This window comes from Gallus gallus, chromosome Z, assembly GCF_016699485.2.
Source record: "Gallus gallus isolate bGalGal1 chromosome Z, bGalGal1.mat.broiler.GRCg7b, whole genome shotgun sequence".
Taxonomy (NCBI): Eukaryota; Metazoa; Chordata; class Aves; order Galliformes; family Phasianidae; genus Gallus; species Gallus gallus.
Window position 1 is genome coordinate 19539481 of NC_052572.1, and position 19708 is coordinate 19559188.

General features: G+C 37.5%; 1 protein-coding gene across 1 annotated transcript in view; it reads left to right on the forward strand.

Moving 5' to 3' along the window:
• Window positions 1-19708, forward strand: part of NDUFAF2 (NADH:ubiquinone oxidoreductase complex assembly factor 2) — a 46378-nt gene that overhangs the window by 18241 nt on the left and 8429 nt on the right. Inside the window, exons 2-3 of the mRNA NM_001199230.2 lie at window positions 6596-6685; window positions 15281-15321. Coding sequence (NP_001186159.1) covers window positions 6596-6685; window positions 15281-15321 — 131 coding nt within the window. The remainder of the gene's footprint in view (window positions 1-6595; window positions 6686-15280; window positions 15322-19708) is intronic.

Sequence of the window (19708 nt, forward strand, 5' to 3'; positions counted from 1 at the left end):
GGGTGTTCACAGGCCAATCAGCATACAGACGCAAACTTCTGAAGCAGAGGTTAAAAAGTAGTTAGCAGTACAAAGTAAGAGTTAATTCAAGCAATTTTTTAAAGCTTTTGAAGGATTCTGTGTTATCAGTCTTAATCCACTAAGTGATTGTACTTTTTAGGAAGTATTATACGATCTCATTCAAAAAATAAAAAAATAAAAAAAGAAGAAGAAGAAAAGGAAAAAAATGTACCAAAATGGTATTTGGAAACACTTGCTTTTCTTACATCTCTAACCAAGTGAAGATTTTTCATTTTTGTTGATAAAAAAAATAGAATAGTGTTTTCCAAACTCTTGACTTTAAATATTAAAAGCTATGGAAGTATATCCTAACATGAACAACGACAGTTAAGCTCCTATAAGCATTTATGTTGTTATTTTGAAGCATGCAGCAGTACCCAAAGACTGTTACTTCACCTGCTGGATGAGCGGAAAGAGTTTGTTTTTTTTAACAGAATAATCATGTTCAGCATGTCTCAAGTTGACTTTAGTGTTTGTAGATGGGGATGCTTAGATGGTACTCAGGCTGTTAAAACAAGTTACAAGCCACACCACCAATTTCAGAGCCACATTGGTGTGCTCAGATGGAGTCTAACTGTATCTTGTCTTAAATGTTAGGAACGCTGTTCACATCTAGCTGGGATGCTGCTAAGAGTTGTGTAATTGCTTTGCAGGGGAGAATGAGCAACTTCACCATAGTGGGAGTTTATTTTTGTGCTATGTTGATGTATGTGTGTCTTTGTTTTGTTTTCCTGTCTGTGGACTTTATTGATGCCTTTCTCCTGCTCTCAAATGTTCTGTCTTGGGCAATACCACATAGTGCAAGCACAGCTGTGAAGCATAACTTCACAACTTTCTTGATAGAATGAATAACATAAAACCATTGCCTTTTATTTCAGAAGTTGTGCTCTTGTTTTTACTTCTCTGTATTCTGCAGTGAAAAGCAAACAAAATAGCGCACTAGAATTCTCTAATCCTTCAAGTACAGAGCATAGTATTAGCTGTAACGGTGTTCAGACCTTGTATATAACTAAATGTTCTTGGCATATCTCAAACCTGTAATTCTTTTGTAAATTTATTACAATTTATTAAAAAAATATAGCATTAGCTCATTTAGTGCAGCTCACTGTAATAATTCCATTTACACTGTTTTAAAAAAAAAAAAAAAAAAGAGATGGCAAATGAGAGTTTGTGAATGATGTATAATTGAAACATAATTAATCATTCAAACCAGAATGTAACACTGCTTTGTTGGGTCATATTGCTTAATTGATGTTCTCCACAGCTGTAACTTTCTTTTCATTTCATTTACAATTGCTGTCATTTGCCCATTTCTCTTCCCTGCATGACTGCCTTTTTGTTTATCTTCATGCATTGTTTTTATTTATAAAATACAAGTTATTGTACCATTTCATATCTACTTGCTAAATTCCCTTTTATACATGCTAAATCCCTGTTTTAAATAGGTTTTCATACATTTACAGAAAATACTTGATACCTCATTCCTGGATTTTTTTCATGTTTTGTCAGTAATTGGTAGAAAACAGTTTCTTGAATCTGATAGACCAAAACAAACTATAAGAACAGTTGGGAATAAGCTTCTACATGCCACAGCACCAGACATCCACCAGCTATTCAAGAAGTGGTGTAGGTACTAGCTTTATTTACACCTTTTTGGAAAAAGGATTGTGATATTACATGTTTCCAGTAAGTTTATTGTAGACTAATTTACAAAACAAAGGTTCTTTGTGAAGGTGTATTATCTGTTTGGGCTTTGTGTTGCTTTGATGAGAAACAATTTGCAAGGCTTTTCAATGAGCTAGAGATAGGGACCATGTGCGTTACATCTTGCTGGGGGACTAGGCTCCTGAGCATTTAGCAGAGGGTTTTATATCTCGGCAACCACTGAAAGAATTTGTTTCTCAGTCAAACTGCAACAAAAGGTGTTTTTAAACTGCCACTGTCTGAAGAGTACAGCAAGCTATCAAAACATAAAGCTTGCATAAATACATATAAAATCCATGGGCTCTCATCTCTAGTAGAGCTACAGGTACATCCTTTTTAGAGTATTAGATTTTCTTTTTAGGAATAACAACACAGGATGACTTCATTCACATATTTGACATAGAAGTAGGTGAACACAAGTTGGCTACTCAGCAGCTCATAATTGTTTGCAGCATTGTAATTTTATTGAAGTAAACTATGTAATGTTAGAGAGAAGAACACCGTTCTTGTACCCCTTTGACCAGTTTGAATGTCTTACAATGACCAAAAAGCAGAGGATGGCTCACATATGCTGACATAATGTCTGAAATAAGCATCAAAGCAGATTTCTTTCCTAGAGAACTTTCACTCTGAAGTCCCAAGTGTAGTTTCTCTGCAGTTGCAGTAACAATTACTGTTTGTGAAGCTTTTTGGAGATCGCAAGCGTACGTAGAAGCTTTGAGTCTTCTCTTCCATCATAAGCTGTTTGACAATCAGGTGAATAAAATGATGAGATATTTCTGGACATATTTTAACATCCAGACACTTCTGTTCGAGCAGATATTGTACAATCTGCAGCTCTTGACCGTTTATTTAAGAATGAAAAATCATTGGCATCAGAATTGCTCATTTGCTGATTCTTTATCTTTCAGGGAATTAATGTAAAGTAGTTACACCAAATGTTAAATAGGGGTTATTCACGCTTCCTATTATGCCTTTTAGTTCTTGTTCTGCTGAGTTTACCGTACGTATTGTTGGTTTCCGTACTGGTCTGGATTCTTACTCAAAGTGTGCCAGGGGAGTGATGCATTCTGTTTAGATGTTGCAGACATACTCAAGTCTGTACGGGTTTCTCTGCTTACTCAAGTGTAATGTTACAATGCAGTGAAAACACACAAGTTTGGCTTAGTTTCTGTCTTAGGCTAGGGCTGTGGTTTGTGGTTTATTATTTTTTGTTTTGTTTTGTATTTCTTCACCTTTTTGGCTGTAAAGAAGACGCTGTAGAACATCTAGATCCAGAGAACTCTGTTTTCCTTGTCTCACATTTTATTTAGGGGTGATTTTAATCTTGCTGCGTGGAAGGAATTTGTCATGTCTCGGGACAAGTATCCTTATTTGGTTTATAATCCATCAAGCCTTAAATGCTCTGAGAAAATACTGTTTACCAGAGGCAGAGGTTGTTTCTTTCTTGCTGCTCACCAGCTGCCTTTGTTTGATAATACTGTGGTGTTTTTGATTTAGTTTTTTTTTCGTCTTCTGCATATTTTGTGGTGTTCTTTTGCTTCAGAACAAGCATCAAAAATAAGAAGCAATATGCTTTCAACCTTTTCTCTGACCTAGATATTAATATGTGTACTCACAGAATCATAGAATATCCTGAGTGAGAAGGAACCCATAAGGCTGGACTGATCTTCTGGCTCCATGCAGTACAGACCGTGTATCTGTGAGCATCGTCCAGATGCTTCATGAACACTGACATCTCGGTGCTATGACCACTGCCCTGTAGAGCCTGTTCTAGTGGTTGGTTAAGAACATCTTCCTGAAACACAGCCTGAACTGTTGGCCTTCCTGGCTGTCTGGGCACACTGTTAACTCATGTTCAGCTTGCTGTCAACTAGGACCCCCAAATCTCTTTCAGTGAGGCTGCTTTCCAGTGTCTCATCTCCCAGGCTGTATGTATAGTCAGAGTTGCCCCTTCCTGGTGCAGAATCCAGCGCTTATTCTTAATAAACTTCATGCAGCTTGTGATTGTCCAGACCTTTCATTTGGCTAGATCTCTCTACAAAACCTCTCCATCCTTGATGGAGTCAGCAGCTCCTCCTAATTTCATGTAGTTAGCAAACTTGCTCAAAAGACATTCTAGTCCTACATCCAAGTGGTATACTTACACATTAAAGAGGGCTGGCCCTAAAATGGAGCCCTGAGAAACCCTGCTAGTGACTGGCTGCCACACTCAAATAACCATTGCATTATGTTTTTGTCTAGCTGTATGCTGGACATTTTGTCCAGAAGGACAAAAGCTTTACTGAAATCCAAAAAAGATAGCATCAACCAGCATCCCTTGGTCAACTAGATGGATGACCTTGTTGTAAAAGGAAATTAAGTTAGTTAAGCAGGACCTTCCCTTCATGAATGCATTGGTTGTGACCGATGACCATATTGTCCTTCAGCTGGTTTTCAATAGCTCCTAGCATAATTTTCTCCGTAATTTTACTAGGCACTGAAGTGAGACTGCCACACCTGTGATTGTCAGTCTTCTTTATTGCCCTTCTTGAAAACTGGAACAAGGTCTGCTGATATACATTGATGTATTTGGGATTGTTCTACTGGTAGAATTCATTGCACTGTAACTTGCAGTATGATTGCACAATGTTTTTTTGTTGTTGTTTTGTTTTTTCTTTTTTTCATACTAAGGACTTAAAGCCTTCTCAGCTTGGAGGATATGCTTTGGGGCCATATTTGATAGGGTTTATGACTGCCATTCAGATGAATTTCAAAGCAATATTCAACAGAAAATGTATAATTGCTGTATCACTTGCTAAAAGATCTTCATCTATTGCTTCCACTTGTTACTTTGTAATTCCTAAGATGTGACAAGTCTTGGATACTAAAGTGTTCTGTGTAAGTGATGTTGTATCTGGTCACCCTATGCGAGTATTCTGTTTGCTAAATTACTGAAGTAATTTCTTTTTTTATTATTATTTTATGAATTTATGGCTGTTATTCCTTGGATATTTTGTTTTCTTATAAAATCCAAACTCACAAAACTTGAAAAATAAATGGTAAATAGAGGTTCTTAGGTTGCTGTTTGTAATTGCTTCCTATGTATACACTTACAAGTGAAGTTTCTTGAGCTGCAGTAGCAATGGCCACAAGTGTTTACTCAAAAACAAAGCCACCACCAACAAAAAACCCTACAGTTCTCTCAGCTGTAAAAGATTTTAATTAAATCTAAAGAAGCATCAGTGTGATCTTGTATAGAAAAGCCTACATAAATGTAGGTGTACTAAAGAAACTTAAGGGACAAGACAACTGACAGTTTTTAGTTAATTAATGTCATAAGTGCATTATAGAAATGCAGAGGGACATAAAATTCATCAGTGCTACTGTGCAGTTTTTCTTCAAAATAGCACCTTTGGGAAATAATTTTCTGAGTTTGGTTTTACCATGTAATTTAACTGTGGATTGCAAGAAATGAATTTTTGGTGTGTCTAATGAAAGCTTTCAGGACAATGTGAAGAAAAGTAGATTAGTTAAGAACGCACTTCATTTGAGGATGTGTAAAGATACGGCGTCAATCACAGTTTGTGTTTGGAAATGGAAAAATACACTCCTTTATGTTTGTTTGTGTTAGTTTAATCACACTCTTCTTGCATCTGTGTGGAACTCAAATAATGGACAGTTGTTTAAATGGTGCTGTATTTGCAGTAAAATGTGGTGACTTTACAGTAATGAAGGAGAGTGTTAATTCCTAGACTCATATAGGATCAGCAGTATCTATGGAAGTTCTTACTGCTTTGCTGAACTTAATACTTAACAGTGAGCAATAGTATGCAGAGAGGAGTAAGTTGCAATGACTGCCTTTCAGTATGAAAAAAAATATTTTAGGTGGATATTTATTTCAGTATTTTCTCAGGATGTCAAATTATAGCAGCCTCATGGGCCTGGCACAAAGAGGCTTGGGAATGTTAATTCTTTTCTCTGAAGAATGAAGAAAATTTACATATTTTCTAATATAAGCTAGTTTTAAAAGATTCTGGGACTTGAAAAAGTGAAGGCTGCAGTAATTAAAATATTTTAAATATGTTTTTAAAAATCTGAAATAGACACTATGTATTCCTCAGGCAATGTATCTGCTATGTTCTGCATCACCAGTAAAACCTTAGTTTTTCCTTTTTGGCTATTGCAGAATCTGAGTGAGTTGTAGATCTGGGTTTTCCACAGTGGCTCCTCTTTTAATGTATTGAATATTTCCTATCAGAGTGATCTTTGTTTTTCATTTTTTGATGCAGTAAATACTTAGTTGCTAAGTATATGGAAAGACTCATGCCTAGCGCCATTGCCACCAATGGGACTGATGTGGCCTGAACACTTGGCAGAGCTCACCAGTGAACTCTGTGCTAAATTTTTCCTCAATAGCATTTTCAAGTTTCTGGACCCTTACCAGCAAAGGTGTATGTGGAAGATATCTGAACGAAGGGAAAAGCAGGCTTGATTGACAGGTCCTCAGAGAAGTGTTTTCCGAGGGAGTGCTAGACTTGAGGTAGAATGAGGTAGACAGTTTGGGCCATTAATAATCCAAGTGGGTGGTAGAACATACAAACTTATGGTGAAGTTGCTGAAATAGATAGCATCTCAAACAGATATGTTGATGGTAATCATTTTCTCACTATTTAAATCCTTCTTTTTTTTTTTTATCTTCTAGACATCATTAAATTTGTGTGAATAAAAATTCTTTCAAAATGGTAACATAATCAGCAATTTAAATATTGTGTGTGTATATATATGTGTGTGTGTGTATATATATACGCATATAACTGTTTCTTTTTTCTCTTTCTTTCTTTTGCTATAGGGCAAATTAAACCTGAAAGAAGGTTCGTAGAAGCAGTAAATCGGCAAGCATATCAGTATGAGATGGGTGACTTTCCAACAGAATGGGAAGGTAAATCTCTAATATTTTGGTTTTATTTCAGGATAACTTTGTCATTGAATTTAGATTCATTTTTTTTAATTGAATGCCTTACTGTGTGAATAGGCTGTCCTTCATCTTGAGTTACTTTTTTATAATTGCTTAGATATGAATTCTTAAAGTGACTCCTTTACAAATAAGGATAAGTAACATTTAGGAAATCTGTGCATAGTAAAAATGTAAATAAAATCTGCCTGATTATGACTTTCTCCTATGAAATTTGAAAATATTTGTGCCTGAGGGGAATCTGATAGAATAACCAAAACTAAGTATATTAAACTTGTTAATTATGCCTTCACTGCAGTGTCAGTTTGTAGGTCAGCTCAATTATTGGTAGCACAGTGATGGGGCTTTTTTTTAATCATTATTTTAATGGTAGTATCTGGCTTTCAGTACTCCTCCTTGCACAGTCTTGTAGGGAGTTAGAGAGCCTGTAAAGCAATTAATGGTTTTTTTGTGTTTTTTTTTTTTCCCCATCAGTTCTAAGGAAAATTTTCTTTCTATATCCCAAAATTTTAGACAAATTCAGGGAAGCTAGAGAAATTCTTCAGGATTAACTGAACAGCCTTTGGAAGGGAGAAAGGAGAGTGGGATTGTATGCTGTTCATTGAGGTTGTAGGACCTTTAGCCAGGAATGGCATTAAGTACGATTTACGAACTCTGTATTATCAAGGATTCTTGAAACATAGAAATTCTACAAAAAAAAAAAAAAAAAAGGCTAACCAATTTTTTAGTTTTTATTCAGTGTCAATTTAAGCAGTGTAAAGAGTTTTTCAGAAGCTTAAAGTAATTTTTAGTAGTCAAAATTAATATTAATTCTGTATTTGAACAGCCTGTTCAGGAAATTATGGTTTGTTTGCTACATATTGGGACGTGAATTAGTGACGTGGAATGCTCTCTACTTCTTTTCTGTCTCCTATAAAATGAAAAAGAATCTGAGTAAGAAATGGGAAAGAATGCCCTGGGCAGCCTGGTCTAGTATTAGATATGGAGGTAGGCAGCCCTGCATGTGGCAGGGGGGTTGGAGCTTGATGATTCTTGAGGTCCCTTCCAACTCGAGCCATTCTATGATTCTATGAAAAGATTAGAGAGTTCAAGTAATACTGTAGAAGCTAGTCAACTGAGTGGGGATAGTTTAACACAGGGGTTTTGGACACACTTTGCTGAAGACTCTTTGTAACTCTGTTGTTTCGGTTTTTTTTCTTTCAGAGGAAGGGGGAAGTCTGATACTTCCCAGGCTCTCAGGGTCTGTGCTTAACTTTGACTGCTACCTTCTATCCAGACTTTTGAAAAATTCCCAGTACATTCTTTCTGTGGGTGTTCACTTGATAGTTCATGCTGTTGTGTACACTGATCATTCCAGCAAATATTCTGAGGCTTTGCAGGAGGACCTCTGAAGCACTTGCTGTTTCCTCTCAGTACTAAAGATTAGTATAAGATTAGAAGGCTGTATAATATTTCTTATTATTGTTCTGTCTTTATTCTTTGATCTTTTGGGGGAGGGGGAGGGTGGGGATAGTTTTTGTTTTCTAAATCCTCTCTGCCAGGCACATTCTTAGATCTCCAGGAGTCTTCTCTCCAAATAGCATGCAAGTGCTTTGACATTTACAATGTCTCTGCTTCAGTTTTACTCACACTTTAAGCACTAGCATTCTCTTTCCCAGCCTTCTCAGGCTTTCCACTTGACAAACTGTGCTAAAATCTGTGCTGCCTTGTTTCCTCTCCCTTTTTTTCTACGGAGCTGCTTTCACCTGTACTTGGTTCTGCCAGGCTCAGCTTTTTCAATTGTAGCTAATCCATAGTGACTATGTCATCCTGGCACTTCACTCAACTTCTTTACATCACACTGTATGGCTAGAAAAAAGTCTTGTAACCTATATGAACAAAAGTACTATCCCTGGAAATATTTAAGGGCCTAAAACTTGTGTGAAATCAGTCATGGGGGATTGCTTAGGGAGTGCAAAAGACTGAAGTGAAATTTGAAGGGGGTCCAGGATAAATCTCATTGTATTTCTAAGGCGTACTGCCTGTACAGCTAGAAAACTAAGGAGCTGATTTTGGAACTGTTTATCAAGTTATAAACATTAAATAGGGTGAGAACAAGTAGGAAGCTATAAAGCAAGTAGATGTACCAAACATCCAGACTGCAGGCTTAGTCTGTGCAAGCAGTTTCTCAGACTTGGGAGAGGATGTTTGAATGTTAGTCCTGGAAGTTTACTGAGTATTTTTTTACGAGGGCTGAAAAGTTTTCCCAGAGTTTTTCTCTTAAAGATACTAGTTCTAAAGTGGCCTGCAAGATTTAATTTCTGAAGTTAGTCAGACCCATGGATGTTACAAAGGGCTTGAATGTCCATTAAGACTGTTGTTGAACTGAAACATGCTCCATATTGTAAAAATAGAATTGTAATTCCTTGTGTTCTCTTTAGCATTAACTGACTGTACACTTTTTATACTGTAGTTTTGAATTAAGAAAGTAATCCTGCAGAGGAGGTCTTGGGGTCCTGGTGTATGAAAAGCTGGACATGAGCCAGCATTGTGTGCCTACAGCCCAGAAGGCCAACTGCATCCTGGGTTACATCAAAAGAGAGGTGGCTGGCAGGTTGAGGGAGGGGATTGTCCCCCTCTGCTCTGCACTCATCAGGGCCCATCTGCAGGATTGCATCCAGGCCTGGGACTCTCAGCACAAGAAAGACATGGAGTTGTTAGTGATCCAGAGGAGGGCTGCAATGGTAATCAGAGGGCTGGAGCATCTCTCTTACAAGGAAGGGCTCAGGGAGCTGGGCTTGTTCAGCTTGGAGAAGAGAAGGCTCCAGAGGGGACCTGAGGACATCCTTGCAATAGTTCAAGGGAGCTTACAAGTGGGTGGGGTGAACTAACTTTATATGCAGTCTTGTAGAGATAGGATGCGAGGGAATGGCTTTAAACTAAAAGAGGAGAGATTTAGGTTAGATGTTAGGAAGATTTTTTTTACTTGGAAGGTGGTGAGGCCCTGGCACAGGCTGCCCAGGGAAACTGTGGATGCCCCATCCCTGAAAGTGTTCAAGGCCAGGTTTGATGGGGCCCTGGGCAGCCTGAGCTGGTGGGGCACAGCCCTGCCCATGGCAGGGAGGGTTGTAACTGGATAATTGTTAAGGTCTCTTCCACCCTAAGCTGTTCTGATGATTCTAATCCCTGCACACAATTTGAAGATTATGTATTTTTGCTTAGATTAAGCCTCTTATATTTTAGTACAAGGTAAGGAAGTATGCTTTTCTTTTCCCTGGGCAATATGGATGCAGCCAACAGATAACCTTTCTGTAATGTTAATTCTGAATGTTGACCTACTGTAGAATATGTAATTTACCTCCTCAGGACATGTTGGTAGTGTACCCAAGAGGAGATCGGCAATTTTACATGCCTACAGTGATTCCTGAGATTGCATGTTTCATGCAGCAATAAAGCTCATTTACTCGTTCTTTTGTTTTTTTCCTGGTAACATTTAGTGATTAATGGTAGTCTTAATTTGCATGCTCACTTTTGCATTCATTATAGTGCGATATGTGCCAGTAGGAGTCTTAAAGTTCAATGAAAATCTCATGCATACTAATGAGAATGCAAATGAGTGCTAGTGAAAGAATGCAAGGGTCTTAAAGTAGTGAACATCCAGCTATCTTGTAAAATTCCTTTTAGACAAAAGTGGCATTACAATGCATTCAGAAGGCAGGAAGTGCCACCCAAATAAATTAAAAGCACCACCATAATTAGTTGGAAATGGAGGCAATCAATTCATTTTACTAAAGCTTTGGAGGGTCTAGGTGACAGACAAGCATATTTTGGTTGCAGTAAGTAGGTACATGTAAATTTTGCTGCTTTAGCCGTTTTTAAGCATTTTGGCTGACAAAGTGTGAGAGCACTTTGTTTTGTTAATGTATGAGTATTTGTGTGGAAATCTTTTCTAGTTGCAACTGTCACTGGACTCTTTTTAAGGGTGTGTGTGTGGTCAAATACCACGTAACACCTGCCTGTTTTGGAATCATAGACGGTGCTCGAAATATTTCCACCTGAAAACTGCTGGGGGCTAAGTATATTAAATTCCTCCTATGCTTCCCCCTGAAAAGTGGTCAGATGAGCAATCTTAAATAAATAAATAAATAATCAGAATAAAAAAAAAAACGTGTTTCTTTTGAAATATTGATGAAACTACTTGAGACTGAAGTAAAATATAGTAAAATGCACTGAATTCTGAGCTTTTAATCTTGTATCGTGGTCTGTGCTTTATGTAGAATGTTTCTGAAATGGATTTTTGCAGAGAAAATATTGTATATTAAAGCTAAATTAATCATATGTCTATGAAGAGATTCTAGTACATTTTGTTATACTTGTTTCTCAGTTACACAGCAGTGAATAAATTTTTCATTAAATAATGATTTTCTAATGCAGTTCGTTAGAGATACAGTGAATGGTGACATGAATGGTAAAATGAAATTACCTGCAGTAAATTGGAAAATGGTTTTCATTATTTGTGTCAGCAAGTTTTATTTAGACTTAGAGTTTGTAATCCTGACACGTATTAAAAGAAGGAAAGCTGATAGCTCCAATATAGCATGCATTCAAATGCTTTTTATAGAAGGAAGGAAAAATAGAATCATAGAATCGTAGAATGATAGAATTGATCAGGTTGGAAAAGACCTTAAAGATTGAGTCCAACCACAACCTAACCATACTACCCTCTCACAACCCTCCGCTCAATCATGTACCTGAGCACCACATCCAAATGGTTTTTAAACACATCCATGGATGGTGACTCTACCACCTCCTTGAGGAGCCTATTCCAGTGCTTAACAACCCTTTCTGTAAAGAATTTCTTCCTGATATCCAACCTAAACTTACCCTGGCGCACCTGAAGACCATTTCCCCTCATCCTGTCACAAGTGAGAAGAGACTAGTCCTGCTCTCTGTGCAATCACCTGTCAGGTATTGGAAGAGAGCAATGAGGTCTTCCCTCAGCCTCCTCTTCCCCATACTAAACAGCCCCAGTTCCTTCAGTCTCTCCTCACAGAGCATATTCTCCATGCCCTTCACAAGCCTTGTTGCCCTTCTTTGGACCTGCTCCAGCACCTCCATGTCCTTTCTGTGCTGAGGTGCCCAAAACTCAACACAGTACTCCAGGTGAGGCCTTACCAGGGCCAACTACAGGAGCAGGATGATTGCCCTAGTCCTGCTCACCAGAGCATTCCTGATACAAGGCAGGATGCCATTGGCCTTCTTGGCCACCTGGGCGCACTGCTGGCTCCTATTCAGCTGACTGTCTGTCAGTACACCAAGGTCCCTTACCATCAGGCAGCTTTCCAGCCACTCCTCCCCAAGCCTGTAGGGTTGTCTGGGGTTATTGTGACCAAAATGCAAGACCCAGCACCTGGCCCTATTGAAATTCATACAGTTAACCTTGGCCCATAGATCCAGTCTATCCAGACCCCTCTGTAGTAGCTTTCTGCCCTCAGGCAGATCAACACTCCCTCCCACCTTGGTGTTGTCTGCAAATTTACTGCAAATTTGTACTCAATCCCCTCATCAAGGTCATTAATAAAGATGTTAAATAGAAGCGGCCCCAGTACCGAGCCCTGGGGGACACCACTCGTGACCGGCTGCCAATTGGATTTAACTCCATTGAGCACAACTCTTTGGGCCCGGCCCTCCAGCCAGTGTTTCACCCAGCGGAGCATACACCCATCCACACCGTGGGCAGCCAGCTTCTCCACAAGGATGTTGTGGGGGGGATGATAACTGTATGTGTTGTGAACTTAAACGGATACATGCCAATAGTGGTATATTTGGATAATGGTATGAGAAATAAACTGAGTACAGTTTGGTAATTTTTGAGTGTTTGTATTAACTGCAATATATTAGTGAATGAAAACAAGTTGCATAACATTCATCAATTCTTGGGTTCTCTTCACATAACTTGTACACAGTGTATTACCCTTCACTGTGCTGTTTGTGGCTTCTTATGCTCAGGCAGTTGACTAAATGATAAAATCTTCTAACAGAAGTATTCTGTTCATCTGAAAATCAGTACTGAAATAACTGACTGTAAGTCCTATCTGTCAGTGGAAAAAAAAAAAGTCTGTTGTAATGACTATATTTTAGGAATAGTTAGTAGCTGCAGCTCATTTTGTGTAGAATTTCAAATTTTAAGATTATTTGTAAGAATCACTAAGCTGTAACCAGTTGAAATTAGGATGCAGCTGTGAAAATGTTTGCATTTTAAGAAAATACTGGCAATTTCAACAAAGTGAAGTCATTTTTAGGTGCTTAGAGCGGTGAAATTGAGACCAGTGGTATTCTAACAAATTCCTCCGTGTGACAGATAAATGAGGCATTGAAAGGAAGGAAGATGATACTTCATGGAAAGTAATCCTAACACTTCAGTTTTCACCAAACATTTTAAACTACCTCTTTTCCATTCTTTTTCAACTGTGTCTTTTAAACATACTTCTTGGTACTTGATATTTCTTGCACTTTCTAGCTTTTCTGTATGTGGTTAGAACTGTTGCTAAGTATGAATAATGATGATTTTTTTTTCTGAGGAAAGGCTTTTGTGCTATGATTTTCTGTAATAACTATTGTTGAACCTTTTTCAAAGAGTGCCTGCAAAGCTGTCAGCATACCAGCTTAGGCATGGGTCTTGTCAGATTTGGTATTTGGAAATTCTCATAAAGTTAAAGTGCTTGAAAGTGCTACAAGTATGTGCAAAATGTTTTCTAATTCTCTGGAATTTAGGAGAAAGTCATCTCGTTGTAACTAGATTATTGTAATGGGCTGTTTTGTTTTCTAGTAACATGAAACTTATGCAGAAAGTTTGATGTTGCTATTCAGTACTCAGACAGTTCCCCGCAGTTGCATGTTTGGGTCTTATCTTTGTTAGGACTAAAAGACTACTAAGAAGAGTTGACAGGTATTGATATTCATAAGCATATGCATGACAATTTTAAGAAAGGATGTTTCAGAAATTGTCATCTGATAGACAAGAAACAAACAACAGACCTTGTTTCGTGTAATTGAAGATTTTTTTTATCATTAACCTTGAATTAGAGCTATCGGCGTTGCCGTGGTGGCTGATTTCTAAGCTGTGTAATGACATTTTGCCTGCTTTAATTCCGTTCTTACATTAATTTTAAACTATTCCTCCTAAAATCAGTTGCTCAAGTAGAATAGTGTTAGTGGTTCATTGTATGAGTGATTACATTTTCAGTAGTCAGGTGAAGTCATGGCTCCATGCAGCTGTTAGTGCTCTGAACTTGCTGTTTGACTTATTTGCAGTTTCCCTCAAAATCCAGTGGAACTGGAAGACTAAAATTGAAATAATCCCTTCTGATAGCATTTCTGAAAGAAGTGACCAGGGATACTGTGTGTGTGATAATGTGTGATAATGAAAATGGTATTTTTCATCTAATTTTCAAGTATGATAACAATTATCCAAAAATATGAAAGAACATATTGCTTTTTATCTGCTTTCATTATGTTTGTCCTTCTGCTTGCTGCTATTTGCATGCTTCTGCTCATTCATCTAAGAAGTAGAAGTGGGAAAAAAATCAAAATATCTACAGAATATGCTAACTGGCACCTAGCAATTCTGTGGATTCAACAGTTTGAGAAAATGTTGCAGCTCGGTAGTGGTACTTTAGAAGAGAGATGCATATTGGCTTGTTCACAGCCAGGGGATTTGTTTGTCTAATAACTTCTGTAACAGAGTTGGAGCTCTCTGTAATAATTCATTGGCTGAATGAAGCAACATTGGACATGGTGCCACTTCTCTACCTGCAATGGAATCCCCTTGGATTTCTGCTTCCAGACAGCTCCACTCTGTCAGGCAGCTCATGGTAGGAACAGACATACAGCTATTGATCAGAGTTCCTAATGGGAAACCAAGATCACAGGACAACCAACATTGCCACAGCTGTAGTTCCGCTGCTGTCCTTTCTACCATGAATTTCCTGAGATGGAGGGAGCATCCCTTCTTTTCGCCTGTTATCTTACAATCCCTTTTATGCAACAAGTAAAAACTTGCAGCCTATCTGAAACCAGGCAGACAGAGCTAATGCAGGCTTAGGGCTATATTTTGCACCTCATGAAAGAACTCTAATCAGCACTAATGTCTGTAAGAGGTTTTCAAGCTTTAACAGTGCCTGAGGCATATACAGGGGTCATTTTTCTCCAGAGTATTCTAAAGCTTTTCATACTTCTCAGCAGTAGCCGTGTTGTTTTCTCAGGGTGAAACTGTATTTTTGTATAGCAAGCTGAACAAAAGGCTGGGCCTTAAGCCCTGTTCTGGTGTTCTGGGTAGCGTGTAGGCTGTGCTCAAGCTCTAGTAACAGGAATGTGTTTCTTTCTTCTATGACAGCTGAGGGTATTGACATGGGACATAGCATATTGGGACTTGATACTTTGGGAAATGCTATTTTGGCTTGCTGTGTTGTGGCAAATTTTTATATAAATGTTTGCTTTCCATTACAAAGTCAATATCATCTTGAGTTGTAATACTACCTGTGATCTTTGAAATAATCCATTTGATTCTTATTTCTTTTGCAGCTTGGATAAGAAAAAAAAGAAAGGATCCACCCACCATTGAGGTAAGAGATGAATCGTCTTTAGATTTTCAATTGGGGCAGTTAAAACTACAGTAATTCTTTTACAGTGAACTTGTTTGTCCTTATTTGTCCAGTAACTTGTTACTTTGGGTTAGTGTGTTGCTTGTCTACTTTAAGACATAACATTAAGACTGGATGTCTAATACTTAGGAAAAAGAAAAGTACATGGAAATAAAACCTCCAACATTTTTTGTTTCTTCTATCTGTTTGAAATTAGAATCTTTAAGATAGTCATGGCTATTCAAGAGTTTTGTTTTGTTTTTAATTAGATCAATTCTCCAATTACTACTGTGAATTTTTAGGTCCTCTGTGTGTTAATACATCCTTTTTTTCAAGGTAGCCAACATTAAAATGCGGGTTTCAAATCCATTTGCCAGTATTTTCACCAGCACAAGCAAACAGATTGCATTAACATCGTACACTGCTAATGAGATGGGGGAGTTGCGACATGACTTTTTATCTCAGTATTTTCTACTGGAACAAAGGCACAAAATATGCTACAATTTTAATGCTAATGAAGAGCAGAATAAATTCAGCTTCTGATCTGTGTATGCCCATGTATGCACACATTTCCACTTCTTACCCTGGACTTGCACTGTAAGTTGCTAAGTGTCAGCTAGGAGTGATTGAGTAGGTAAAGCATGGGTTACTACAGAAGATTCAAACTGACAGCCAGAGGGACATAAACTTGAAGCTGTGCTGGCATGCTCTGACCAAAGCTTCACTCACTTGGATCTTCTGAAATGCACCAATTGTGAAATGTTGTCCTGTCTACCTTTACATTAGGATGAGCTTGAGAAACTTTTCATATGATGTTTACAAGCCATAGCTCCCATGCAACTTACAGCTTTTCAACTGTTTGTGCCTTTTTTCACCCTTTGCCTCTGAGGTTGCAGAGATAAGGGCTATACTACGTGCATGAATGGAATAAAATGTTAATTTTACCCTCAAAAAAGAATCAGTACACCTAAAAAGAAAACCCACAAACTTTTTTTCCCTTCCTTCTCATCCTAATTTTTTGTGCAAAAAGGATACCTCAGTAAACATTCCACCACAGTTTGGACTGCTCTTTCAAGCAGCCGTGTCCCTTATATGCTTTATAGGTAGAACTTTTGTTGTTGAAAGTATCACATCATTTGAAGGCATGAGGTGTTTCATGCCTTTTATGGTATCATTTCCAAGAGCCAAACTCTTGTAATTGTGCTGAGATGAACCGACTCCAGAGAACATGGGCAGCCCTGGCAGGCCTGCTTATACCTTCAGTTTCATGAGTTAATAGATCTGAAAAACTATTTAGCAGTTAGGTATTTTACCTGCAGGGCAGTGCATTGAACTTATCAGAGCAGAAGTATTATACCAGCAGTTTCAATAGCAGTTACCTTTTCTTTCAAAAAATCTCCAATGTGGATTGTTTGTTTTTGTTTTGGTTTGGTTTGTTTGCTCTGTATAAGGGAAGCTTGTTCAAGTATAAATATGTTAAAAATCCTTGCTAAAAATTGGCGATCACTTTTTAAATGTGATATACAGCTTAATTTTTTTCTGTATTAGTATGGAGTGACATGTGTGTTCTACTTTCCTCCTTGATTTGAAACTCTTATATCACAATGTAATTGTAAAGATACTGGTGAAGTACGTACAGAACACTACTTGGTCTCGTATGTAGAACTGATTGGCTTTAGTGCTTTAGATACACAAAATCTGTGGGCAGCTGTTGTGTATTATATTCCTGTTTTGACAGTAAAGTTGATATGGTAAACAGCTGTGGAACCAGGGAATATTTTTCACCATGTTTCGTGTTGAATCTATGTATATCAAATCTCCTTATTCTTTTACATATTTCTCTTGGGACTAGACTGTTTCTGTTTTGTGCCTTAATGACATTTTACTGTCAACATCATATTGTAACACCACAGAACAACATTACAATCCCCTTTTTTATGATTGTCATTTTTTTACCCTGCTCCTTGTTTTTTTTATTTATATTGTATCTTGAGCTTTATGTTAAACTTTATAAAAATTTCTGTTCCACTTCTATGATCTGTTTGCCTACTATCCCCATGTAGTATTTTGTGGTGTTTTTTTGTTTGTTTGTTTGTTTTGTTTTGTTTTTTCTTATTTATTTGTCTTCTATTCAGCTCTCAGCTGTGGGTGATAGAAGTTGCCAAAATGCTTGAACTATTAGATCTCTTGATGAAGTCTATGATAAAACTTGGGAAATATTGCAGAGCTTCACAAATCAGCTGAACTCATCTTGCTGTGATAGCATCAGTGACCACCTCCTGCGAGCTGATGTCTTTTGTAGGCCAAGGAAATGTGGTTCAGAATCATACATACATCAGTCACTGAAGTGAGGGTGAATGTGAGTTGTCCTTATTTATGCTGGTCAGCACGGTGAGCTCATGACACCGTTTTTCCTTCTGACTACAGATAGAACTTCTGACTTAAAACATGGCATCTTAGTGTTTTGTATTTTTCACGTTTCAGTTGCAAAGGAAAAAAAAAATGCTCCTGAAGGGCAAGGGGGAAATCCTTCTCCCAGGGACTCTCTTTTTGGTCTCCTTTTGCTGTTCCATTCACCAAACTGGAACTCTCCACATTTAAAAGATGTTGAACAGTCTAATATCCATAAGAGTGATCTGCCTTTTTATGTACTTTCATGAATTCCAAGCTAAGTTCTGCTGACAAGAACTTCTCAAGACTTTGTTGATAGAGCAGTTTTCATGACATTCATAAGCATTCTACATCTCTTGCATTCATTATGGGCCATTTATTTAAAATTTGAGATATTAAAAAGGTAATGAAATAAATGGTAGTTTATGTTGGTGCTGATCCTAACTGAGATGCTGGATGCATAAGATACCTAGTATAAGCTTCATTTTTGGTGCCTGTCTTGATAGAGAGATACTCTTGGTCACTCATCTTTATATGATCAATTACATTTAACACATAGCCAAGCCTTTCCTCATAGGTCCTGAGAGTAATATCATTAAAATTAGCTTGGATATCTTGTATTGGAGGCACACTGAGTCTTCAGCTTCAAAGCCTAGAGTTAAGGAACTAAGAGGTATATTTTTAAGGATGTAGCAAACCTTAAAAATATCCAGTATCTACTGCATTTTTTAAGCTTTTTTTGTTCGTAACTTACAAGCTTATTTCTTATTTCAGTGGACATCAGATTGACAGGGTCTATTAAACTGAAACACAAATGTATTTCAGTTAATTTAGTACATTTAATGTATTTAGAAATGTAAGCCCTTTTTTTCCCACCTGTAACAAACCTTGCAGCTGTGCACTATTTCTGATAATGTCCTGGGGGTACCTGAATAACTCAGCTGTGCTTCTGACTTTCTGGTAGAATGAGGACAGAAGCGAAGTTACAGACAATCTTTGAAGTACCAGAGTATGTGAGCATTAAAACCAGAGAAACTTCTTGTGGCAATGCTAGGGAAACTGATATGGAGAGGAAAGCAGGTCTTCTCTGAACCTGCCAGTGTGATAGTCCACAATTGGCCCTTGAGTACCTATAGAGAAGCTATTCTATGAATACGGATCTGGAAGGGAAATAACTTCTCTATATGCTAGGGGTCTCTTTTTTTTTTTTTTTCCTTTCTGTCCGTATAGAGTAGCATAGATAGAGGTATTCGTAGTTTAAATCCTCACTGTTTCTTTCTTTGTATGCCTATGTGTATGTATGCATGTTTGTATATTGAATATTTTGTGGGAAGCAAAATGCAGTTGTGTGTTCCTTTAACTGGTGTAAGGAGTGTGAAAATAGTTTGAAATAGGAAATACCACAGTGAATGACTGCTTATCTCATACATTATGTACTTACTACACAGTAAGAAAACTCAGTGTCTTCTGAATTGTGCAGTTGGGTAGAAAATGAAATGTTATATAAAGAAACTTTTTTTCAAACTATGTCTAGCATTTCTATAATTATCTATTTCGACATCCTCCTTGTCAAGGGATGAAAAATGTACCCCAGTGATTTTCAATAAGCCTAAGGTTTCAGTGATAGCTTCCCCTCAAGTAATTATATTGTAATAGTTTCCACAGTGCATATCTACTTTTACCATTTGTTTGATCATAACTACTACTTGAAAGATTATATGAAATAAGCTAGCTTCAGTCATGGAGATTGGTCAACACAGAGTTCACTTTTCTTTAACCAGAATGGGGTGCAGGTTAGAAAAATTCATTGTTTGACGTTGTTTGGATTGCATGTTTTAGTTTTTCTCCTATTGTCTTTCATATACTTCAGTTGAGAAGTTTCAAAATGAGAACTTTGACATAGAGGTTGTACAGAGAATAGAGTTTAGCAAATGAGTATTCCTGAAGCAACTAAAAAAAGCTGCAGAATATGATTTAC